At 37.2% G+C, this 27,302-nt stretch overlaps 1 protein-coding gene across 1 annotated transcript in view; it reads right to left on the bottom strand.

The window, feature by feature from the left end:
* The window catches only part of kcnk12 (potassium channel, subfamily K, member 12), a 34,855-nt gene extending 12,531 nt beyond the window's left edge, over nucleotides 1-22,324 (bottom strand). The window contains exon 1 of the mRNA XM_028005898.1: nucleotides 21,336-22,324. Within this exon, the coding sequence (XP_027861699.1) occupies nucleotides 21,336-21,675 (340 nt within the window). The 5' untranslated portion in view covers nucleotides 21,676-22,324. The remainder of the gene's footprint in view (nucleotides 1-21,335) is intronic.
* Nucleotides 22,325-27,302: the final 4,978 nt, after the last annotated feature.

Consider the following 27,302-nt stretch of genomic DNA (forward strand, 5'->3'; position numbering starts at 1 on the left):
GACATGAACAGCTCAGTGAAAGTAGAAAGGGTGGTGCTAATAGTGATATTAAACGCTCTGCATTTTATTTGATGCACACTGTCGACCACTCAACTCTAAATAGCAATCAATTAGCAAATTTCATACATATGAGCCACTGTGAGAGGAGGAGTGCTGCTCGAACTCTGCAGCATGCGAGGGTTTTTATTGGAGTTTTGGTCAGAGGTTTGCATACAGTCGAGCAGTTTTAGTCTAACCAGAGCTCCCTTTTTGTTAGTATTTTTACTGAAAAATCTGTATTTTACACAAGAACATGAGCAGCCATTCCAACGTATTACATCCAAATACAAGCCGCTCTAAAGCAGTAAGTCAGAATCCCAGAAATGTTGCTGCTGTAGATCTTATATTGATATTAATATTTGATATTACCATTTGCAAGGCACGCTCAACAAATGTTTTAGTACTTACAAATTTTATGGGTTACAAATGCACTTTTAAAAAAAAAAAAAAAGATTAGACTTCCAATGGTAAATGTGCTATAATATGGTAAAAAAAAGACTCTTTACCATATTATAGCTTTACCAAAAAAAATGTGGCTTATTGAAGTTAATTTATGATTAAACTACGGGGAAAAAAACGTAATAAAGTATGGTCCTTGTTGGTTTGTAATAATCATTTGTAATCCCTTTTGAAGGGCTGCATATATTCGCATAAGATCACGCAAACATGAGCTGACATTTACAGAAGATAGATTTGTTTTTTGCCAAAGCAGAACTTGATATGGAGGAAAGATTTTACTCAATATCTGGGTAACTTTTAAAACTCTCAGCACTGTTTGACAGCCAGACGTAAATGAAGGCAGGTTATAACCAGACTCCTGGTGTGTCTCACAACTCACAGAAAGATCATCCTGGAGCTCATGTTTTGTTGGATAGACGCCCGGTTGGCACCTTTTACAAATTAATGCTTCCTCAAAGAGGCATATTGATTCACTTTACTAGAATGCTATCCTCCCAAGGTTCTTGCTATAAATCTTTCCATCTAATGTTAGAGCAGCTTGCCTGTAGCAGAAAGGAGTTCAGTCAAAAAAAATAAAGAAAGGAGCTGAAAGGTCAGTTGGGAAAATTAGGATAAAAAAATTAAAGGGGAAACTTTGAGGTATAAGACTCTTCCATCCAGATTTAAAAGAAACATTTTTTTATCAGTTATCATAAAATAACCCTTTTCTAGTTATTAAGAAATACATTATCAAAAAGCAAATGTCTTCTTTGCTTTGGACAACAAAAACTCAAATATCCTCAACTGATTGTTTACATCCCTGCTGGCTTTTGTGCAGTAATTGCACTTTTATTCATTTTTCTGCTGTTATTGCACATTTGTTTTTCTGTACTGTGATATACTTGATTGTAAATAAAGTATTAATCTTCAACACACATACATATTACAAAAAACACAAAATCTTACCAAGTATTTTGTCTACTCTGTGCAAATAAAACTTAAAAGTAACTTTTCAGTAAGATGTAGAAACTTGCTTTTTCAATAATTCTTCAATATTGTTCAACATTGATCAAAATAATTAGTTCCACTGGCTGATTTTTATCACTTATAACAAGACACGTTTCCCATGTTATAAGTGGAAAAAGTGGAACTAGTACTTTTTGTCAATAGACAAGAATTATTGATGTAAAACAAGCTACTATATTTTGCTAAAAAGTTACTTGAAAATTAGTTTTTGTCTTTTTTCCCCACACAAAATAAGATATTTGCAACATAATAGACAAAAAATGTGTAAGATTTTTTGCAGTGTATTTAGTTGTACGTCATTTGAATTGTAATTTCTATTTCTGACAACTGTACGATGATTTTTATGCTGTCTTGCGCAGTATTATTATTAATAATATTGTTATTAATATGCTACATGTCTTCATGCTGCTGATACACCTGAATTTCCCCACTGGGCGACAATAAAGGCTGTTTCTATCCTTGTTTCTGAGCTTTCAAAAACAAGCTCCCAATAAAACCAATTCTGTGCTATCATTCTGAAGAGCCTCAGATTGGCCTGAAACAAGCAGCAGAGACCGCCACGCCTGCCCGCCCCTCTGATGACAAGCAGGAACTGATTAGTCACGAGCGTGGCGCGGCAGGGGTCCGCAGAGAGGACAGAGGGCCGAGGAAGCAGCATCACGGCCAGACCTGCGACACCATCACCGCACCATCTGCTGAGGAGCTGCCAAGTTTACTGACTGCAACAGAAATACACACAGGATGCTGCCAGGTTTACAAATAGCGCATCAAAAAATAGGTCAGTCTGGTTGGAGACCGTATCATATCAGTGCATCTGTGAACTGATGGTTAAGTTAAATACTGTAGTATAACGTGTCTAAAAGCCAGCACAGTCAGTGATGTCTCTGCGGGACCCTGCAGCAAATCAGTGAGAATTTATCATCCTGCGCGCGCACACATAACAGACGTTAATGGCATTTATTATGCTTGTCAACGCAATTATAATGAGCATGCAGCGATAAGAAATATTGGACCAGCAGGATTATAAAGAAACGTGTGGGAACATTCATTAAAACAAGTCGATACAGATATAAATTACGCATGTAGCGCTTTGTGTAGGTTTAGATCCTGAAAAGACCAATCAGATCAAAACCTGAAATTCATTGTTTTTTGCTATTTTATAACTACTGAATCCACTTTTTCTTAAAGTATATTTCAGTGGTTAAAGAAATACAAAAAGAAAGCCTGGAGGACTGATGACTCTGCCGTTGTCCATATTGATTTTTGTTTCTGAGGAAAACAAATAATTAAAAAAATCTGCTTTGTTTTTAGATCCAGACCAACATTTATTCCTCGGCATTTTTTTGTGTATTTTTCATCTTTTTGGTAGGAAATAAGGCAGAAAACAATATGTGAAAAAGTATTCAGAGTGATGTATGATTTCTTGTTTCTTTACAAACAAAAATAAAAAACATGCGTTGTGCATTAGTTTTTACCCCACTCTGATAACCCAAAAATAAATTTGCTGCAACTAGAAAACCCACACATGAACACACAGAACCTGCATGAAGAAAACCCCCCAAAAACCCAGAACCTTCTTTCTGCAAGACAACAGTGCGACCGTGCATCCTGCTGACTATCCTGGATTCTTGAGCTTAGCTTGTATATACTTGCAGCTCTAGTTGCAATGAAGTTGAACGCATATGAGCATTCCAGTTTAAAGATGTCTATTCAGAAGAAATTTTGAAGGCAATGTATCCTTTTCCTTCCACTTCACAGTTATGTACTACTTAGAGTCATGAAGGTTCATCAAATAGAACCTCAATGAAATAAAAACATGGTTTTACTGTAGCAAAATGAAAAAAATCTTCTAGCATTATAAAGACTATTTTAAGGCACAGTGACTACAAGTTGAAGCAATGATTGTGTCTCTTTATTTCACTGTCATCCAGATTTACACCTTCTCTCTCACAAATATAAACCGTCTGCTTTTCTGCTGAGTATTAAACTTGTCTTGCTCAATCCCCTGTCTGCATTTGAATTAACGTTTAGCTATGCAAAGCTATGTAATTTTATTCCCAACCCAGCTTTTAAACCACTCTCATATGTGCAAGATAAGTGTCCAAATTAAGCTAATGCATTTTACAGATGTGATTTTGCAGTACAAACACACTTTTCATATTTTTCTCAGATTTTTGCCAATTACATAAAAACATTCAAAGCATTTGCCAAAAGGGAAATGAGTGCTTGAGGTTAAGCAACCATGTGAAAAGCGAAAGCACAAAGCCATGAAATTCTGGGCTGTGCAAAAACTTGATCCCCATCAGGGGCTGCAGTGTTACTGACAGCTGCAATAATGATCTTGGATCAAACATAGAGAAAACACAGAAAGCTGTCATAGAGAAATGATAAAGGTACGCTCTGTTGCTCGTGATTAGATTGAGTACCGACTTCTCCAGAAACTAAACGTGCCCATTTATGTGGCAGCCTGAAGGTAGCAGAATATTTTGTAGATGCTGCCACGAAAACCAAATATATTCAGCTACACATCATCCTGTATGTTTTATTTTATTTTTTTCCCCAGAAAGAATGTGAAAAATTATCTAATCTAAACAGATTATATGATCTGAGCAAGTGTGGATTATGTATCTGAGGATGGATGATACAGTGCTGGCTCTTTCTTTTGTAACTTAATCACACTGATGAACCATCCTGCAAATTCAAGGACAAACTCAGACTTGGAGTGTGCCTTTTTAACTTTCACCAGATTTAATCTGTTATCAGGTTGGCTTGGTTGAAGCTCATGAAAACTGATGCGACTCAAGGAGTTTTAAAAGTCCTTTAAACTAATTTGCATATACTGTAGCTACATCTCTTTGGGCTGTCAGCATTGATTGTTTTCCCCCAAACATATCCAAGCTGTCATACAAGCAGGAAAGATAATTGCTAAAGTGACTTATGATTCATTGAACAAGTTAGGATAGGTCTATGGGCTATACAAAACATGTTCATTATATTTTTTGCCCAAAATGTTTTAGGGGAATCTTGTCATTTTAAATACAAATAAGCTGCTGCTGTCCATGCCCCTAACTCAAAGTTTACACTGACACCTGAAAAGAGCTGCAAACAGATGGACAGTTATACAGCTGTGCATCTTTGAAAAGCAGAAGTGGAGCCTCCTGTACAACCAACAAGAATGCAGCAAGTGGTTTCTGGTTGGTATGTCAAACAAAACACTTGTCTTTACCAGCAGCCATTATACAGAGCATACAAAGGTAAAACCAGTTGATCGAATGTACTGGAACTCAGCCTTGGGTTGCTAGGTTACGAGGCTAGGCTTGACGAGGGTTGCTGGGTAACAGCTCAGTGCCTGTTGAAAGTGATTTAACATTCGGCAGATTGTTTCCAGACACCAAAACACATTAATTTATTGCTAAAAAGATAGCTGGGTGTTTTTTAAGCATTTGGACTGTTTTTAGAAGCAGTTGATATTCAAATGAAAGTACAAAATTGGGAATTTTGCATAAGAAGTCTTCTTTAATGCTAATAACGTAGATAAATCTTATTGCCAGCTGCTAGAAAGTTACACTAGAACTTTCACAATCTGCCTCATCGTTGCAAAGAGGACTTTAGGTGTAATACTAAACAGTTTGGGGAGAAAGAAGCATACAGAAACTGCTGTGTCCTCTAAAATGAAATTGGTCTCGCTTGAAGAGCTGGGTCTGTAGATACTGAACGTAGGCGAACGCGTCTTAGCAAGTCAAGGCAGATTTATGACCTGCTGCAAAGGAGTGCAGAAATGTGCACAGTGTCCTGTACAGGAGCATGATGGGGATTTATTGAAGATTCTCCAACACTTTCTCCCTCACACACACACACACGCACGCCCGCCCGCACACACACGCACGCACACATAAATGGAGAGTTGAACTTACAGATCACTTCTGGAAACACTCAGAAAAGAGAAAACATTGTGACAGTGGAGAGAGAGTCACTTTCTACGACTGTGAACTTTATTTCCACAATGCTAATTTTAATTGTCTCAATTAAAATAACCAGCCGCTGGTACTGCTGCATAAGACCCCCATCATTCCTACCTCTCTTTTTTGTCTTTCAGAAAAATATACACAAAACAAATACGGGGGGGGGGAAGTTATTAGCAACAACATAAAATTTCCAGCTAAATATTCTGTAAAACAAAACCAAAGGTGTTTGAAAAGGGAGCAGGAAGAAGCAATGGCTTATCCAGTCTGTAAATCTTCATGCAAGTTCTTAATCAAACTAGTGATCCAATATACATGCATATGTAAATGTATGCACAAATACATCACTTCACAAACCTACATAATCCATTAATGTATCAGAAGATACAAATTTAATTTGGTCAATACACATAAATTAGAATCAACTGAACATTTTATCTCATCTCACTTTATTTATGTTTCTCAAGAATGTGTCATAATCTGTTAAACTTTGAGTTTGTGTCCGCATCGACCAGAAATGAACTTAAACTACTGACTTCCTGGAATAGAAAGAAATAGTAAATACATATTTTGTAAAACTGTGGCTCAGCTCTGTGGACTTTGGTCAAGACTGATAGCAACAGGAGAGTCTAGAGTTTTGTTATTGGAGCTCCACTGGGTGCTTTCATTTAAAACTGCTACAGGATGGAGCACCAGACAGGATTAGCTGAGATATTCTGTAACCCCTTCTCTTTCTCAGCCCCAGCATCACCTTCCTCACTTCCAGCTCCAGAGCCTCAGCCTCGCACTCCGAAGTATTCTTTTTAATTGAGCTTTTCATTTCACTGCTTAGCCACCGTTTCTCTTGATAAACATTGCTTCCTGTTTTAATTTGCTTGCTCTCTGTTTCAGTGTCACTCTAGGTTTCTGTTTGTGTTTGAAACCATCAGCAGATGTTTTTTGAGGGATTTTAGTTTTTTATTTCGAAGCTCCGCCTTTTATTTGTCCCTGACTGCAGTGTAATTATCTCTGTGCAGGTTTATTAGAACTATTTGAGTCATGCAGCTTGCTTCTGTGCTGCAACTGGGGACATTAATCAAACTTCACTACAAAACAAATCTATTTTTAAAATCACTCCAAAGGTTTCTAAATCTCAAATTTTCCAAGAATTTAAAGGAAATATATCAGTCACAATTATACAGATAATGACGCTAGTTTTATTATGACTGATGCTCTGTGTTGGAGTCATTTAATTTCTGTTCATTTAACAAATAAAGCACAACACAGCCTGGGATACTGGTAATTTTATTCTGGGTTTAGTTGTAAACAATGAATCTAACACTGCAAAATTCAAAACAAAACTGTATTTGTGTTGCTTTGGTGGGCAACGGGTAATAAGTTGAAGTTGAACTCCCACATAAAATTTTGCTGTGGGTCCCATATGATCCAGCTCTGGCAAAAAGTTGAGAAAGACACAAAAATTTATTTTTTAGAGCTTTATAGATAATCTTGAAGTGAGCAACGTCAACAAATCTTGAAATTTGTTCTGCTTTAACATAAATGCAAACTGGAAGATCATCGTTATTTGGAGGCGTTTGTACAGATCATTACCAGATGTGTCGCCCAATTATTACCGTACTCTATTTGCCCACTTAGGGTCTGTAATTACTAATATCACCAGTTTGAATTTTTCTGGAAGTTATTGGCACAAATTTATTCAGTCTTTGTGAGAAAAGAGCAAATCAATGCTAACGTTTGAAATGCAGTGATTTACATTAGACATGCAGAATATTAGAGGTAACACATTAGAGTTATATTCCCAAACACAGCTGACCTTAGACACAACACATTTGGTTGTCTAATTTCTGAGACAGTAACAATGATTTTTCAGTTAACTTTAACCTTCCTTTGCATCCTATAATGGTTTTTTCTGGGGTTGACACTTAAGTAGCACAAATCTGTTGTTTACATTATGTGTCACACTTGCTGTAATTGTAGTTACCAAGTTAAAATGTTGCTCAACGTTAAACCTAATGGTGTTAAAGAGGTAAAATTACCTAAACAACCATAACTTAGTTATTTTTCCATTAAGCTTTAACTTGTGGCCAGTAAAAGTAATTATGTGTGAACTCAGCCTACCTCTGGTTTCATTTCATCATAGAAAATGCTGAGTAGAGCAGCTTTAAGATAGATATAATATGTATTGTACAGAAAATTAGACTCATCTTTACAGAACGTCTATGCTGCTTATCTGGTGTTCAGCTCGACGTAAGCACCAGTGAGGCAATTTTTATGCTGAGCATCTGGACTGTGCACTTTCTAAAAGGACCTGTGGTGCCTTTCATGTGACTGAAGGCCCTCTGTTTTCCATTTTTAACAGTGACATTTCCTCTGAGCTTGTGATTTCACCCAGCAGTCCGAAGAGATCTAAAGAGGAGGAGGGGGGGACAGACGGCAGCCGAAACTGGGAAGAAAAACAGTCTTATTGACCGACTCACATCAGTCCTTTGAGGTGATTCTCATTCTGTGCGGCATAGCCAGGCAGATTCACAACATGTGGCTTTCAAGTAGTTAAAAGGACAAATAAAATCAAGTTTTCATGTGGTAATTACAAGCAGACTAGAGATAGCTGCTAGAGAGGAGTCAGCAGAGTCTGGCAGCAACGTGAGAGACGGACCACAAACACGATGAATTCGCTTTCACAGATTGCAAACAGGTCCCACCCACCTCCTGGTAGCGCATGTACCAACAGTAACAACAACACAGATGGTTTTTTTCTCAGCAAGGCCGCACACATCAATTAATCTAAATAAGAGAACACCACCTCGCTGTGAAAACACAGCGCACCGTCAAAAGTTAGCCGTCTATTACGTGGTTTCTCTCACAGCTTAAATGCCAGATGCACGCTCCACCAGGCTGAGGCGATACCGTCTCGCAACCTCAGTGCCACGTGGATTTACAAAGCACAGGACAGTACAGGGGAGGCCTTTAATGTGCTATTCTCCTCTAGATACACAGGGTCCGGTCAGGCATGTAATAGTCTCACCGACCTCACCAGGGAGGGTCAATAAAGTTCAGCTGCAAAATCAGCGTTTTTTGAAAGTGACTCAAAAAAAAAAATCAGAGAGAAATATTGACTATGGAGAAATGAGAATAAACATTTAATGACTTTATGAAACACACAGCAGTCATAAAAGACTGCTGATTTACTTTCAAGCTAGTTATTAGTTTATTTTTACTTTTGTCTATGCTGCAAAAACACTAAATCTTACCAAGTATTTTTGGTCTAGTTTCTAGTGCAAATATCTTAGTACATTTGGAATAGGACAAAAGTAACTTACAAGTAAGTTTTCAGCAAAATATAGGAGCTTGCTTTAAGAACATGTTTCTAAAATAAATTTAGAAACTACTAGTTCCACTGGCAGATTACTTCACTTATACCAAGACATTTTTCCCAAGTTATAAGTGAAATAATCTGGCAGCGCAACTAGTTGTTTTTATAAATATTAAGGAATTATTGACTTAAAACAAGCTCCTATAACTTGCTGAAACTGACTTATAAGTTGATTTTATCTGAAGATATTTGCTCTAGAAACCGGACAAAAAATACTCTGTAATACTTTGTGTCTTTGTAGTGCATAAACATTGTTAGCTAAGACCTGCTTCTTATTATAAAGAAATAAGGGAAGTTTAATAAACTGACAATATATGTATTTTTTGTAATTTCTGAAAGATGTTGTAGTGGTAAAAGCTTCATTTAAATTGCCAAGCAGCAATCTCCTCATGCACCTTCTCAACATTAATTGCCTATTATTGTAAGCCTGGCATTAAGTCAAATTGTGAACTGACATTTATAATCACAAAACTATGAGAATATGGAAGGACAGAATTCTGATTTATTTTTTTGGCATTATTTCTCGTCATAAAGCCATTAGGAATCCTTGTAGAGGCTTTATCGCTGCACTGCAGACTATACTTCAGTAAGAAAAGAGCTCCCTCAGACAAAGACAAAGTTTAGACACAATGACTCTCACTTTGTTCATATTAAACCTCTCCTCCAAAAAATAAGTAGATATTTAGATTCCTTTAAAAACTGCTGCTTCAGAAGAAATATTCGGATGAATGAATGCGTTTTTTTTTTTTAACACATTGGCCTGCAGTTACTCTACAAAACACCCATTATGAATGCCATTAATTATTTTCATCATCTAAGCTTATCGGGTTAACTTCCAGGTCATGTTGTTCACTAACTTTGTTCAAATTATTGTTGTTGATAACTGGTGAATTTTCTGGAGAACTTTGTTTTTTTCTCCTGCTGTTTTCAGGTTATGCCTTAATTTTACTTTATGTTTTTTCTACCTTTGTCTTTTTCAAAAAGTATTCCTGGTCCACTAATGCTGTTGTTACACCGTGTCTCCTTCCTGTCCTGGTCTCTCATGCTGAGTCTGTCTCAGCTGGAGGTTTCTTCCTGTTACAGGGAAATGGTTGCTTGCCACTGTCGCCACATGCTTGCTCGGGACAAAGATTAGCAGAAAAATCAATGACTAGATGCAATCAGTTGGGCTTTTTACAAGTTGTCATTAAATGATCTGATATATAAACGATATATATTTTGGATTGAAGTGCTATTCAATGTACATCTGATTTCATTAGGTTGTTTTGTTTTCTTTGTTTTTACATGATGATGTCATTCAGTATAAAGTAATCAGTTGGAAAGGCAACAAGCATCTTTATTATAATATATAAAATATGTAAAGTGAAATAAAATGTGGAGAAATATGTGTTTTTGTTCCATTCACACATTTTATCCTGTTTCCACCCCAGCCAGTGGAAAAGCTGCAGAAACTCAATGTCTGCAGTGTTACCTAATCTCTCTTTGATGCTAGAAAGTTAATGTGACTCTCCCTTGTGACGCTGTGTGGAATAAAATCCAATGTTTGTAATTTGTTACTAGATTCCCAAATTTAGAAAGGAAGGGAACAGTGCTTGTGAAAGCATACATGTGCTGTAATTCCTGTCAACAAATGAGCAATTTTGCATTTTGCATGCACTCTAGTCTATGATTTCCTCATCTGCAGAGATCTTAAATAAAACAATAAGGCAGCTAATTTGGGATTAGGTTATGAGCAATCAGCTTGTGACTGAAAGTATCTTGTCTATGTCCGGCTTTTCTAAAGATCAATTTTAATATCGCAGGGTAAAGGAGGTGGTGCATGTAATTAGTACAAGGAGTCTGTCTGTGACTCTTCATGTGCCTGATGTTCTGTGGAAATGAGTGTGTGGCTCCAACAGGACGTTATAAACCCCACAAAATAAAATAATCTGTTTGCGTGCAGAGACATTTTGATGCTGTCCATGGTGCTGCAAAAGAAGAAGTTTGTTTAAGCTACGTAGTATTTGTGCAATATAAATTTTGTACCTCCAGTAAAACTATAAAACTACAGAATGTGCTTATGTTGTTACTGTAAAATATTTACAGTAACAACATCAACAGTTGTCTTATTAGTTATTTCTCCTCCTCTTGTCACTCCCATGTTATTATTTGTCATTCTGAAAGGTTTCGACTGCACTGAGACTAAACCAGACCTCATTTAAAGCAAAACAAATCAGAATGTGGGTCTGTTTGGTGGCGTTAAACTATCTTATTTGCCTTGTCTCCCATTGTGGGTGGCTACAGCTATTGTGGAGCAGGATGCTGCAGTAGCTGCCAGGGGGCAAGTACAAGCAGGACACAATTTATCCCAAGGAATAAACATCCCAAAACACAAAACTGTACAATAGCCTCCCGCTCTAACTGGGCATATCCACTTTCTCTCAAAACATTGAAACCTATTGCTCAATTTTTTAGCAACTGTTCTTCTCTGAAATATCTGTGCAGTGACTAATAATAAGATACATAAACCCCAAAACTTCTACAGAAAGTCGTCCTAATGTCCTAATTGGCAGTTGTCAGCTATCAGCCCTAACTGAGGGTTATAAATAGCAACCATATTGATGGAAACTGTGTTAGCAGAACAGGCTCTTGTGCCCTCCTTAATGAGAATAAAAACAGGAAGGCTAAGACTGGAAATGTAGGGCAATGCTACACTATTAAAAGTCAGAGGGTTAAAACTGTATGTAGTTTAGTGCAGCACTGAAGACTTTAAGTAGAGTATGTCCGCTTTGTTCAGTGTGCAAAAGGAAGAGTTTGTAGACTATGCAGCATATGCAGAAAGATTATAAAACAGAATATGTCACATACTTATGTAAAGAGTCCTTATCCTGACTGATTGCTCATGAGTTTATTTCCTTTATTGTATTCTTTAAAGTCTGCTACTGTGCTTTTCTGAAGAGCGCTCGTCTTTCTTTGCTTGTCTGCTGATTACAGGAATTAAGACAGCATGTGCTAAAAAGTCTGACCACCAGCTGAGCCTCATGATTTCATGCCAGAGACCAGATTTTGTGATGCTCTTAGTCATTTTCCACTCACTCCCTATCTGGTAATTTAGTTTTCTTTTTTGGTTTCTTTCTGCTCTTTTGCCAATTCTGCATCCTGATTATTTACTGGTTGCCAGAATTAATCAGATCAAGAAATTTGGGTTTCATAAATCAAGCTGCTAACACTAGAGCTCTTCATCAAGCCAGTTAAAGTCAGGTTCCTCCATCTAGCACAACACAAGCAGACTCTCATAGGAAACCTTTCAAACATCAGCAGTCAGAAATCAATTGGAAAAGTATAGATTAAACGTGAAACTTGGTTTCAGATTTGCGATATTAAAACAACCAGCCCTGACAGATTTTTATGTGCTACACCTACACAAGTAATACATGTGTAATAAGTAGAAAAGTTGGGTACAATGGTTAAAAAAAAAGAAAACTCTGTTTTATCTTTACCCACCAATTCAACACTTTGTAAAATCACTTTTTGTTGTAGTGATAAGTGCAAATATTAGGGGTTATAGCTATTACAGCTTTGCACAGATGGAAATCAAACATTTAACTTGTAAAGACACATTGCTGTCTTAAAAAGTTATAGTTGTGTCATTTGTTTTATCTTCTGATGAGAAATTCAACAACCCTCCATTAGATGTTGAAAGTTTGGTCAATTGTTTTAAATAAAAAATATTCTGCTTTAAACTGTTGTGATCCTTGACAATAATGATGCTCAATGTGCTCCAATATTTTCTTATAAACCTCTGAGGCATTTACAGAACAGCTCAGTTAATACTCAAATTAAACTGGAAGGTTTAATTTGCACTAATTAGTTGCATTGACATTTATTTAGGGATCTCAGGGTAAAAGGGGTTCAGTGCAAACAAATGGCATAGTATGTATTTTAAAACTATTTTTATATTTTCTTTTCCTTTCACTTTAAAATAATTAACAAGGTCATGTTGGTCTTTCCATTAAAGTTCAATTAAAATGCATTTAATAAACCGGAAGAGTTTTAACATTTTGTATCCAGCCACACATCTCCTCCAACACAGAGTCAGACCTGGTCTTCCTCATTACGAACCAGGGTAGAAATTTCCCTGCTGAAACCTTCATACCTTCTGGCCTTTGTTAACATGGAGCTCTTTTTTTTTCTGGACAACAGCTTCACCCGTTCCCCCCTAATTGTGGAAGCATCTGCTGCCTGACTGGCTCTCCCAGGGGACACGTCCCATCATTTGGACCTCAGCTAAATGAGAGATATAATGAAAGATGTGTCTGTAAAACGCTGACCCCACCGCTGACCTCATGCCCACAGCTCCACTGCCCAGTGGTTGAATGTACAACCTCTCCTGACGTGTGTACAAGGCAGTGTTTACAAGAGGAATAATTGGTTTCCCTTCATACCTGATGGGAACAGCTTTCCCCCTTCAGGGGAAATTAAAGCCCTGTGCTGCTGCTGATCGGTCAGCATCTGCTGATCAGAAACTTTTTGTTATTTGAGAAATCCTTAAACATTATAATGAAACTACACCTTATTGTTGCATTAATTCTGATTATGTCTGACCCTTCAAACCAATTTATTGTGATGTTTAATGCTGTGGACTCTATGAAGGTGCTAAACTCAAACAGCACCTCTGTGTTGAAAATAAACTTAATCCCTTCTTCTTTCTGAGAAAACGGTGAAATTAATAAGAGGCAGCAGATCAACTTTAACACAATAGAAATCTCTTTTATTCCAATAAAATGCACTGTCTGCAGACTCTCTGTCTGCATAAATGAAACATTATTCACTTCATTAAGCAGAAACCTTTAAGCAACTGGAGCAGCAGAGAAACTGGCCTTATTATTTAAAAACTTTGTGAGCTCTTAAACCATCTATGGTGCAAGACACTTTCAAACCACAACTAAAAAAAATTCAATAACAGGGTGAAATTACTGTGAAAAATTACCTGTTCATGTTTATATTTGACTTTTTTCATTCCAATACTAGTTAGCTACACATAGCATCATAACTAATCCACGAACTCAACAGGATGTTATATGTGGCAGGATATGAACTAGAGTTCCTGCAAACTGAGAATGTGATTTACTATTCTCACATGGGCAAGCTAACAGGAGGTGCTACTATCACGCATGCTGTCTTGTTTTCTACTTTTGCTGTTTTTTTTTGTTTTTTTTAGATTTGGGGGAAGTTGAGTCTCCCGCCAGCAGCAATTCCTCATCAGTTGCCATTGAAAACAGTATTGTGATACTGTTATATGTGATATTCTTGCTTTATGTCACCTGGCTTTAAGTTTTGGCTAACATGAATGCAAATCTTGCCCTGCATCTAAAAATTTCCCCATCCCATCTCACCTCCTTCCCAGATTGTTGTCTGGTTTTCAGTCTCATTGACTTCTGCCAAGTTCTGCATCATGCAAAGGTCATTTATTAGAATAAACTCTGCTGGAAGTCAGCCTCTTTTGTCTCCATGTAAACTCCTTCAGTAAGAAGTTAAACCCTGAGTTGGACTATTAGTGCATCGCTTCAGTGCAGCCTTTCGTCTATGATGCATTTTCTAGGTTTGCAGTATATTAGAATTTGAGTCTCTTAAAATCTCTTAAAAAGTTTTAGCGTTTATTCCAATATTTGCAGATGATTTTGATCATGGCATTCAAAAACATAATGTTTATTGCTTGTTTGCTGTTCTCAACACAATAGGTTATTGCGCTATGCTTTTAATTGAACTGCTTTACATGACAAAGCAGTTCAAAGTGCACATGCAAATTGTTGCTGAAATGTGCAACAAAAATAAACTTAGAACTTAGTCAGAGGTTGATACTTTTTTCTAACATCAAGGTCTGAAATCTTGATTAAATATACAGCTTAATGTAATTTTCAGACATGAAAAGAGACAACATGGTATCCAGATAAATCAAGGTGTACAAAGTTAATTATTAGTTATAGTTAATTATGAAAAAAGTAATCGCAAAGAGCTACTAATTACAGCAAAGCTTTTCTTCTGTAGAAAAAGATTCAATTCATGACTGCCTGAAAGGACAGCCTGGCTCATCATGGTAAATACTTGGAGAAATAAATAATGCTGAAGGAAAAATCAGGGGATCAGTGAAGTCATTAGGCACTGATGGTCCTTTGGGGAATGATTTGCCGAACCAACAGCCAGACGAATGTTGGAGTCTCCTGTAAACAGTATTTCTTGTTTGTCAGTAGAAAGGTTTCAGAGTCGGCCAGGCGCCCACACACGATAAATGAGTTGTGATTGGAAAATACACACCGTGGATGTTTTTCTTTTTGTCTGTCAAATGATCATTGCTTTGGAAAGAGGGAGCCTTCTGGGTCAATTGTTCAGCTCATTTTAGGCATGCATGTCATTTTAATTCTGGCTTGTAATACGAAGAATTTTAACTATCCAATTTTTTCCCCCACAAATTATTGTAGATTTTCTTCACACAGTCAACATGTTGCATACACCCCACTAAAATCTTGTTAAAAGGACTTCAGTTACACATTTTACACACATCAACAAGCTCTTGTCATAATTCTGGATAAGAATTTGTCCAATCGTCTTGGCAGAATGTGAATATTTAATATAAAATGATTATTTTCTGCATTTGGAACCACAAGTGGCTTTTTGGACCTTCCACAATGGCTGTAATAACTGGCTAAAAATGAATCAAATGTTGATATTTTAAATATACATTTAATAAAAAATTCCAGTTTTGCAGTTTTTCATGGAATAACTGTATTTTATTTTCACAACAGAATGACGCTAAAAGTATCAGAAATGTTTTTAAAACAAATTTTCTTCTAAATAGGTTGGAAACTATGCGATTTTCCCCCACAAATATGAACACATCATAGAAGAAAATATATTCGTTCTCCATATGGTTTTCTTTCATTTAAATGCAAATTAAAATAGTGGTTCTTTAAAAATGACGACAAATTTACGGTAGGAAATTGTAAGTTGTCCTTTTTCAAAACACAATGTTAATAAATAAATAAATAAATAAAACTGCATTGTGACTCTAGCGAAGTTTTATTTAATTTGAATGAGAACAGAAATGTCTCTTTGGATTGGAATGGTTGCAAACCACTGAATTTATCATGGGGATTTTAGGTTATGGTTTTCCTTAGTGTTTGCATTTTAATATTTCTCTTGTGGTTTATTTATGTTCTTATGGTCTTTCCATATTTAGTTCATTATTATAACTTCTAAGTTTTTGACATACATGTGCATCCCTTTAAGTTTAGTTTTTTTGTTTATTCTTCTGTTCTGTTTCTCGTGTATTTGTATCTATTTCTTTTAGATTATTTGTCAGGCTTTTTCCCTTTTGGTTCCAGATCTTTTCGTCTTGGTCCAGCTCCACTGTGCTAATTATTCCTTTGGTTTCCCTGCTTTCAATTTAACTCAGCTGCTCCTCATTGCATCTGATAAGTTCATCTGGTTGCTTAAAACCGTTCATTGCAGGTGACCAAACAAGTTTAATGAACTTCACCATTTCTGACATGCTACTAGGTTGTTGGTAGAAATAAAAAAGTATTTTTTTTGCTGAATCACATGAATCCAAATATTACTCTGGGTTTAAAAAGAACTTCACAAAATTAATCTGACATTCATGAGTGTATGTAAACTTCTGACCTACATGTTAGATGTTTGACAGTAAACGTCTCACACTCAACAAGTGTTTCCTCCTTTAAAGCCAAGAACATTTAACCAAAATGTCTAAAATATTTAGACATTTTAAAATATTTTGGGTTCATTTTATATGTTAAGACAACTAAAACATTTATTGTTTCATCAGGTATGGCAGAAGAATAGGAAAATGTATCGATTTTACCACTAACTGTGATTTTATGTCAAAATCTAATTACCTGTGTTGTCGGCTGAACTTAAGTCAGAGGTTTTACAACTTACTATTAAATCAGCAACTGGTGGGGACAATAAAAGGTGCCAACCTCATTCAACCTCATTAAAGAAGAATAACATCAGGGGATTTCCACCCAAGGACTGTACTGCTCTCTCAATGACCTGGCTACTTACTGACATCGCAAAAATAAGTGTGTTTCTATTCTCACATCCCTGTGTCTTTCCACATGCATGTAGTTTGGTGATTTCCACCTTAGATTAGAGATTGCTTGGTGACTTTGGCATGCCACCAAAAGAGTAAAACCTTTCTGAGATTTGCTTACATACAAGGGAAGTTGTAGTCATGCCATTTTATCTCGCAACAGCTACCAAGAAACCCTTTGCAGTTAGTGAACATGTTCTGTAATTATTGTTTTGCTTCTTTTTTTTCTATATATGTGGAAAGTAAAAATGTCGCTGTTTTTATTCTCCTTGGGAATGTTTCAGAGATTCTCTACTTTGTGCACATATTAGAACAACACTGCCTTAACCCCATAATCATATCAATTCTATTTATGACATTTTCATTTGCTTATCAGTCAAAAATGAACAACACTTATGAATGCTGATTAATCATTCTCTAAAATGTTCCTCATTTCATTACTTGATTCATTTCATTAAAGAAAATGTTGAACTAGTTGTCAGAATCTGTGAAGCATTTATTTATCATACATTCCTGAAAACATTTCCCAAATTGAACAGTTTCTCTCAGGTGAACCTCAACTGTCACTGATGATATTCTGCAGCCTTAATTCAAACTAAGTTTTACAGTTTGCACTAATTAATTTGAACACTAAATGCAAAATCAGTGCAAAATTTGTTAAAAAATTTGCAAATTTTAACAGAGATGTGAGAAATGCGCCAAAGTGACTGACAGCTGAATATAAATTAGTGATGGAGGAACAAAGTATGTGCTACTGTTCTGGGGTTAAGAGGGCATGGTGGCTTTCTACAGATTCTACAGATTTTTCAATTAACTACTTAAGCCTCTTTAATACAATAGTATATACACAATAAAAGATGAAAATCAACAAACAATTCACTTTCTTTTTTAAATTAAATAAAGATTTTATTGCCTAATCTGCAATAACAGCATTCCTACTGAACTGGGTGAAGTTAAAACTATGCAACCTGAGGAGTTCCTACAGTTTTGGCTTAATTTCTGCTCTTAATATGTTATTTCAGCATCTGGACTATTTTTTAAAGTCTGTATACTTTAGTTAACAATTCATCAATTACTAAATCAGTTGACGATTATTTCAATACTCAGTTCATCACGATTAATCCGATTAATCATTTTTGTCCTCAAAGGAACACAGCAGACAGGTCAAAGATAAAATTGTAGAGAAGTTTAAAGGAAGATTAGATTATTAAAAATATTCTATGTTTTAAACATTGCTCATTAGCTGCTCCACTAAGTATCTAAAAGGTTCCAAGGTAGAGACAGTCTATCCACCAAAACTAGGAGACAAGCATTAATCAGAGAAACAGCTGAGAGTGACCTTGCTGACTGGAGGTACAACTCAGGTACGAATCTGTCGACAAAATGAAGTTGTCCACACCTAGTGAAACAAAGGAGTGGATCTGCTTTTCTTCAGCAGGAACTGGGAAACTGGTCATGGTTTATAATAAATATGTGTCAATCCTTGAAGAAAACCTGCCAGGAACAACAAAGCTCTACTTGACTGAGGCAGAGGTTCATCTTTTAGCAGAACAGTATTAAATATACAGCCAGAGCCATGGAATCGGGCTTAAAAGCATATTAATGTCAAAATCCTGACCTGATTCTAACCGAGAATTTGTGGAAAGACTCTAAAATTGCTTTTCACAGAGTGAAGTGACATTGGTAAATGTTTCCGTTTCTATACACTTGCAGCTGTAATTCCAGTAAAAGGTGCTAAATATTAACTCAAGTTCCATTCATCTTCCTGTGGCGTAGCACAAAAATGGATTAAAGATCTGCTGTTGTTGTTGTGTCAGCCATCGACACCTCACAGGTTCTGGTCTGCTCTTCATCTGCAGAACCAGAACCAAACATGGAGAAGCAGCATTCAGCTTCTATGCTCCTCAAATCTGGAATGAACTTTAAGATGTTTTCCAGAAGGAAAACAGCTGAAACTCTGAGTTCCTCTAAATCAAGACTTAAAATCCAGCTATTAAGAGTTGCATTTGTTTAGTAGCAAGTGCACTTTGAACTGTCTGGTTGCTGAAATGTGCAATAAAAATAAACTTTACTTGACCAGGAACTCTTGTTTTCCTGTCCCTACTGAAGAAAAAATGTGTTTAGGATTATTAATTTCAGCAACGTCCACCAATCTGCGTTCACATCTGAAGGCAGCTGGTTGCACAAGATTTCATTTAGGGGTGTCCGGGTAAAAGAGGGCTGAACTAAAAGTTACTCTTCCTTTCATGTCACAGCTAGGAGCTTCGTTGTGTTGGTGAATCCCATGGGATGTTACTAAATACTTTAAAGGTTACATAACATAACAAATGTGAAAAAAGGAACTAAATACTTTCTGTAAGGACTGTGTTTGGGTGGAAAGTGGATGTCAGAGTCATCAGGCATGCAGAGCGTTACACCGTTGGCCCTCGGGTTGCCCTGGGAGGTACACTTGCTCTTTTCTGACCTATTGCATGAGTAAATGTTAAACGGGGGGAGGAGAGTAGAAGGGGCTTCTCATTGACATTCCTGTTAGTTTGATGAGAAATGTGACAAAAAAAGAGGGGCTGCACCCATGGGTGCTGTCCTATAGCCAGCGATGAGCGAGCGAATCCAAATGGCAAACAAGTCAGATGTTGCCCCTATTTCCAAAAGTCCATCAGAGCCAAAAATTTAACACACGACCAAAATAAAAGCTAACTCAAAAAACGGAAGAGTTTAATCTGGTATTCTGCAAACGAGCCAGCGGAAAGAAAGTGATCCACAGGGAGACTGCTCCAGTCCCTCAGATATCCAGACTGAAAGTAATGATATGATTATTTAACCATTTAGAAAGACATGTGGCTCCAAAACCCATCTGGCCTGAAATTACTTAATTTCTACTGTCTTCTCAGTGTGAGGTGGTTCCTCATTTTCAGCTTTAGGACACCTTCTAACTTATGTTTTCAAGAAGAAACCACCACAGTGGATATAAACTGTTTAAACATCCCTGTTAAAATTACAGGAGATCAAGATAATTGTTCAGAACTTTCTCCACCATTGACCTGTGCAGCTCAGATCTTAAATCTGTTAGGAGGAAATACAAAATAAAAAATGAAAGTAAGCAGAGTGCTGCATCATTACAAAGATAACATATATATGCTTTTTTTAATGTTTTTATACGTAGCCTATTTTGTTTTTAAAAAGTTATCTTGATTGATGCTTAGTTGCTAATATTATATTGAACTGACTTTTGCAATAAGAGGTAGACTATATAGGATTTCTTTCCTCCAGCTACTCCTTTTCATTCAAAACTTTTGTTTAAATCACCATGTGACACATTCATTTTAAACTTCAAGTGTATTAAATAAATAATAGTAAACAACAAAATAAAATTGGCCTGAACATGTACTTTGTGTTGGCTCCATCAGTTCACTACGTGCCAGTCTATCTGGCCAGTCTTGATCTGATAATATTTGTCCTCTGCTCTTTACAAGAAACTTTCAACTCTTTCTGATAATAACGTTTTCTGTTCACAACTTTTTTCAAATCATTTTGTAGTTTAAATCTCACTCTGGTCTGCCGTCTCTTTCTCCTCTTAAGTCTCCTTCAGATGATGTAATTCAAGGTTTGCGTCACTGCCATGCAGAAATCTAAAGTTCATCCTCATCCTTAGCTTTCTAGAAAAGTTTGAAGGTTTTGGGTCAACTTTGACTGGTATTTGGAACATGGCTAAGGTCCCAATGCATGATGCTGCCACCACCATGCTTCACTGTGTTTCACTTCTGGGCACAAGGAGTTTCACTTCTGATCTTAACATCATTTTTAGGCTTATTGTGAAGCTTTAAATGGCTTTTTGCTCATTTACACCAAACTTGGGTGTCATTTCAGAGAAAAGGTTCATATATTGCCACGTTTGTACCCCATATAGTCACATTTTAAACACCATCAGTATTTGCTGGAAATTCCTGCAGACACTTAAATGTAGCTGCATGCCTCTTAGCTAGCCACTTTCTGTCACTGGTTTTTGGGGAACATTCAGTACCCAGAAATGTTAAGTTCAAATATTTTCTTTCTCTGCTTCATGGATGTCTTTATTGTTTTCTGTGGTGTTTTGCTAAGAACATCTCCTTCTAGCACAGCTGAACTTTATTTGGGGTTAATCAGGAGGACTTTAATAGGAGTTGAGTCTTATTCTAGATGAATTTTTTGTAAAACAAGGAGTCTGAGATGATTCATAAAAGCTATCGGTCACATTAAAGATTGAAAAAGTTCGGAAACTGAATTACCTTTCTCTCGTGATTTATCTGCATCGTAAAACCTGGCATTTTATCAAGTGTGTGTTGACTTTTTTTTTTCTCTCCACTATGTGCCTGCAACAAAATGGATTCAAAGGTCAAGGCATTGAGTGAACGCTGCAAACATCACCCACCTATAGTCGACACCACAGTTCCAACAAAATAAAAAGCTCCAGTAAAATCCCATCTCGGTCTCAGAGCGTCAGCCCGGATCCCGGCGGCTATGGCGGCCTCGTACTCCCGCAGGAAAGAGTTGAGCTCCTGCAGGCTGATGTTGAAGGTCTCACTAAAGTTGAGGAGCGTCCCGTTCCAGCGGCCGTGAGCCCGCAGCTCCGAGGGCCTCTCTATGGCCGAGAAGACCGCAGCGCCGCACAGCAGGTACACCAGGATGAGCACGGCGAGCAGGATGAAGCGGCCGTTGTCCTCGTTCAGGTGCAGGGAGCGGCAGCCCTGCAGTCGCAGGCTGGGCATCATCCAAATTTCAGCACCACACGCGCGTCGGACAGCGACAAGCTCCACATCGAGTGCGGCGTTCACGGGTCGGCGGGCACGCTCTGGAAGTCACAGTCCTGCCCGTCCACTGCGCGCGGATGCAACATTTCCTCCACTTTACTTTGCGCACCACATTGTAGTTGTTTCAAAGAGTGATGATCTGCACTCCACATGCGGACGTAAGCGCGATGATCCACAAAGAGTTGAGAAGAAAAGCTCCAGGCGGGCGCAGAGTTTCATAATACACACATTCTCTTCCCACGGCTGTGTGGCAATGCAGTTGGTGGTAAGTGGACTGCAGACTGAATCCAACAAGGACCCGCGCGTCTATGTGCACCAACAGGCAGCAGTATCCTTCGAGTCCCCTGCACCAAACCCCCCCAGGTCTCCACAAAAGATTAAAAAAAAGGGAGGCGTAACTTACAGATTATCCCGCTGTCGATCTTGAATAAAGTCCTGTATCCTCAGGTTTGGTGTTCTGGGAAGAGCGGAGCTGCAGTCGTTGTGTGCATGTTGTAGTGGCACGCTGAGTCCCACCACAGCGCATATGGTGAGATCACTCTTCACTATAAAACTGATCTTGTGGAGTTGGCAGAAAAAAAAGAGAGGATTCCCGCGCTTCTCTAGTTGTCTTCAGTTGGCGCGGGGTGCATTTCCCCTCCCGGACAGACTTTGTTACCTCATGCCTCGATATGCTTTTATCAAACTCATGTTTGCATTGCGGGTACACATGCGGAAATTTGAGAAAAATATTTGAGGTAGCCAATAAAAGTCTTAACTCGGAGATAAAGACGCAGCGAAATTAAATATTCAACGGGAAGGAAGCATCTGTGCAGAAAATCTCTTAACACCAGCGACGTGAAACTGATTAATCATCAGGACAATCACATTAAAAATAAAACATCCTAAATAAGCTTGTTGTCTTAGTTTGCAAGAACTAACTTGCACAGAGCCTTGCAAAAGTATTCCACCTGAAAAGTGTGGTATGCATTTGTAGTCAATACTTAATAGAACCACTTTCCTCTGCTATCATAGGTGAAAGTCTTTTGGAGTTTAATCTAGAAACTGATATTTTTTCCCCATTCTTTCTGTCAAAAGTGTTTGAATCCAGTGAAATTGGATGTAGAGTCTGAACGTTCTCAATTAGATTCAAGTCTGGGCTTTGACTAGATCTAAACTTCTACCTCAGTCCTTAGAGTTGTTATATAACCTCCTTGCCTGCTCTATCAGTTCAAGTGCATGCCTTGGTTTGCAGATGTGCCACACCGTATTGCTTCATAACTTCAATCTGGTTTAAACTTCTTGACCTCCGACCTGTTTAGTGCTCCTTGGTTTTCATGATGCTCTCTAGCAAACCTCTGAGGTCTTTAGAGAGTAGCTGTATTTTTTATTGAGATTAAAACAGATACACTCTGTTAACTAATGAGGTGAAGCTTGATTATATTTACGGATAAGGCTAGAATACAAATATATGCAGCACATGTTATATTTTTTATTATTTTTCTAAAGGAAACAATGTGCTACATACCAGGTTTGTGGCTATAATGTGACAAAATATGAAAACAATTAAGAGGTGTGGTTTATTTTGAAAGGATCTATACATGTAGTAAATAAATATAGAATTTCTGTTCTCAAGATAAAAGTTGCTGCATTTTGTTTCTTTCCACTCTGGAAAAGGGTTAACAGCACAAATGTGATCCACATTACGTGTGTCTTCGAACATTGGACACAGTGACATTAAGAAATTGGTTAAGTACAGATGGGTATGATCTCACCCTGATGCTGTCATCATTCAATTAATTTAAGATGAGAAATTATGCACTAACTCTGTTCTTGAAGAAAGCAGCCTGGTGTGATGGGTGTTGTATGATGCACTTCTTTGTTTCCAACTGTGTCTGACTATAAAAGGAAAAAAAAGAAATCAAGACTTTTCTCCACACAACAGATTCCCACAAAATACTTTTTTTTTATTATAGTGGTGCGCTGATTATTTCTAAATAACACACTCCTTTCTTTCTATTTGCATTGTGGTGAATAATCAATTAAGAATCAATTACCTTCCAGATGCTTGAAAGGGGTAAAGAAAATGCAAAATGGAGTAGAAACTCTTTGAAATTGTCCACATTTTTCTGAATAAATTTTGAAAAATCAAGACCACATGAAAGAAAGGCTTTGAGCAGAAAATGCAGAATCAACAGGGCTGTGACAGGAGAGCTTTCCTTCTCTGGAGGGGAAGATGGCAGCAGGGTTGCACAGGGTGGCGTTATTGATTATGCTTTCTAATCTGGTTAATTGCCTTACAAATATAAAGGCTGACTGCAGAACCAGGGCACGCTCAGCACAATTATCTTAGTGACACAGCCTGTCCTTGTCAAGTTTGATCTTCACTTGAACATGCAGGAAACATTTAACAAAAGAAGATTTTAATAAGAAATTGAGTCTGTGGCCTTGAAAAATGACTTATGTATTTATTTTGATATCATAATCAATTATTTGGATCTCTATGTCATAGGCTTCATTTAAGGACAGTACATCAGGACTGGAGGTGAAAAAGCATGAGGAGGAGTGAAAAATATACATTTTGTTCTTTGTTTCCAGTTCCTTTTTTTCCCCTCTTCACTCATTTTTTTCAGGGTCATGGATGGCGAAAGGGTGGGGGGTAGGGGGTGATGAAGACTTTGCCAGCATGCACTGGCAGGAAGGTGGGAAAGTCATTAGGCTCTTAGAGTTGCTGTCCAGACGCTTATTCATACCTGCAGGCCATTTAGAGTCCCCAGTCCACCAGAGTGTGGGTGAGAACAAGCCTGTCTGACACAAAACAATCTGGGTTCTTTGTGTTTTCAGGGAAATAAACCACAGAGACACATTTACTTAATAACAATCTGTTCTTTTTAACTGACGCTACTTTTGAGCAAGCACACAAAGCAGCCAACACATGTTTCAGGTAATTATACTAGAACATTCGCTTCAAAATTCCCAGTGATTTAGTCTCTAAAGATGTAAAGAATAATTTATTTCATCTAAGAAACTCACTAGGTTTTCTGAATCACAGAATAACTCTACCCCCAACTTTTAAGTTTTCTGAACTTTTAAATGAGCTACAGGATCAGTCTCAGCCTCAAGCAGATTGGACCCTCATATTTAGTAAAACAAGATATTGTCATGGTGAAGAACACGTTAAGAAAACGCACCAAAAACAAAACCCTGAGTTTACACTGCTGACCTACACTGAGTGGTATCCATAGAGGTAATTCAAGTTAGTCAGAAATATACTTAAAAGAATGATAATTCCAGGATAAAATGTGATTATTATAAATTATTTATCATTTATTTATTTGCATTCAATTTTATTTAATTCCCAAAACAATCGAGCTTTTGTAAGTAAGTTATACCTTACTAACTGGGTGAATTGTAAGGTAAAATGTAATGTAAATTGGTGTGAGAAAAACCTCTTTTGAAAGGGCTGCATTTAAAAAGTATTTGAAATATATTTTTTATAGAATCAGTAATAGAATTGTTTAGAATGTGCAGATGTCGTCACTTTTCTGTGCAAAATTTAATAGAAAATACAGAAAAACCTGTTTGGATGAAACATGACCAAAGACCCATACTGAATGACAGTGATCCTCAGGCCTACAGGTGAAACTGCATTAAAAGCTGACACACTTCTTCAACAGAAAAAATATATTCCTCAGGCTCTGGAGTGCCACAAAAAAACAAAAAAAAAAACAAAAAAAAACCCCACAGACACTAAACACATCGTTGCTCAGAGAAAATGCAAAGAAAATGTGAATGATTACAAAAACTGCCTCAGTTTCTGAATGACATTTCTGTTGCAAACTGTAAAACTGAATCTGGTTCAAAAAATGCATTTATTTCAACACATTTTCTTGACATCCTTTGCATTTTTCTGTTAGTATTGTTATTAGTAAATGCATGAAAGAAACATTTAAAGTGCAAACATGCACATCATGAAGAGTTTAAATGAGTTTAAACTCTTCAAGAGTTTAAATGTATATGACAAATTTTTCCTCAAATGTGAATCAGTCATTTTACAGCAAGCAAACTGTCCTTTAACCTGGACTTATATTTTAATTCTTAAGCTATTTCAACAGAAATACTAAAATACTACAAATACATCATAAGAAATAAGGATTTTCACTGGTCAATTTCACAAATCTCAAAGTTTAATAATAATTAAAAAAAGATGCACAGGAGAAAAAAACCCTACTTTGTGTGTTTGTTTTACAACAAATTCTGGTTCGCAGCTTCAATAATTGTGAAAAGACAAAAGACCCAGTGTAGCGTTACTGGAATTACAAAGGACGGGTGAGGAAGAGGGAAAGGACACAATCCTTCAGAGTGCAGCAGTAAGAGCTCCTGCAGAGAATAAAGATGAGGAGGCGAGAGGACAAGCATCCATTAAATAATTGTGTGAAGTTAAACACGCAGGGACAAGTGAGGGATTTCCCTTCAGCATTCTGAGCAAAATTTACCCTCACTGATTGAGACCATACGGTGGAATCAATCATTTTGTCACAGCTGAAGGCATCCCAAACAATTTGTTTATCTTTTAACCTTTTGTGGACATCAGACACGTGGAGCAAACTCTCCACTGAAAGCAATGCATCAATTTTACACATGACATCCTTGTAATTTGACGTATCTGGGTGTTTGTTTTTCCTTTTGTTCTCATGTTTGTTACTTACTAAGGAGTATTCTGGGCTGACAAATTCTCGCTCTGTCTACATGCTTGTCCTACAGGTCATTTACCCTTTTGGTGATTTTTGCATGGATTTGCAACAAATGAAAAGTAACTCCCAACTCATCCCACAATGAATGGCTCACCAGCAAGAATCAAATTACTTTTCCACCTCGACAACAGCAGTTCCTCCAGGAAATCCTGAGGGGCAAATTATTTTGGAGGGGTTGATTTAATGCGTCTCATTCAGCTCACTTTCCTTTTATTTCGCTAAAGAAAAGTATCTTGTCGGCCACTCTCAGCGTCTCAGCAGTGGGTCGACGTGATTCCTGTTCAGCAACAGGTTATTTTCTAATCTTCACACTACCTGCTGTGCATTTTTGTCTCGGAAAGGGTAAATCTGTTTTGGCTGTGATATGAAGAAGAATTGTGTGTTTAAAAAGATGCAAAAACTGGTGTTTGCTATTGACGTGTTTGGAAACTATTGGAGACTAAGAATGGATCTTAACTTGAACATTTTAAAAAAGGTAAAGACACTTTAGCATTTTAATTATAATTGTGAGTTTTACAAAATCTGGCAGCCTCCCCACTACCCTGTAATGTTTAGCTCCTCTACCCTCTTCCAACTTTAATGCCCACTTTACTCTGATTTGTTTGTTTGTTGGTCACTAGCGGCAGACTGAAGCACAGCTGATCATTTTTATTACAATTGTGAATAGCTGCTAAAATGTTCTAATGAGAAACAAACTCCAGGCAGCTTGTTGTCTTTTGGAGAAGCAAACAGATCCCTTCATTTTCTTCATTTTGGACTGTGTCTCTCTGTAACATTTGTTTTTATCCTCAAGCATCTAAAGAGTTAAAAAAAAGAAGTCACAAAGTGCATATCTGTCTGTTTGCATGGCTTTAT

Source organism: Xiphophorus couchianus, chromosome 22, assembly GCF_001444195.1.
Source record: "Xiphophorus couchianus chromosome 22, X_couchianus-1.0, whole genome shotgun sequence".
Taxonomy (NCBI): domain Eukaryota; kingdom Metazoa; phylum Chordata; class Actinopteri; order Cyprinodontiformes; family Poeciliidae; genus Xiphophorus; species Xiphophorus couchianus.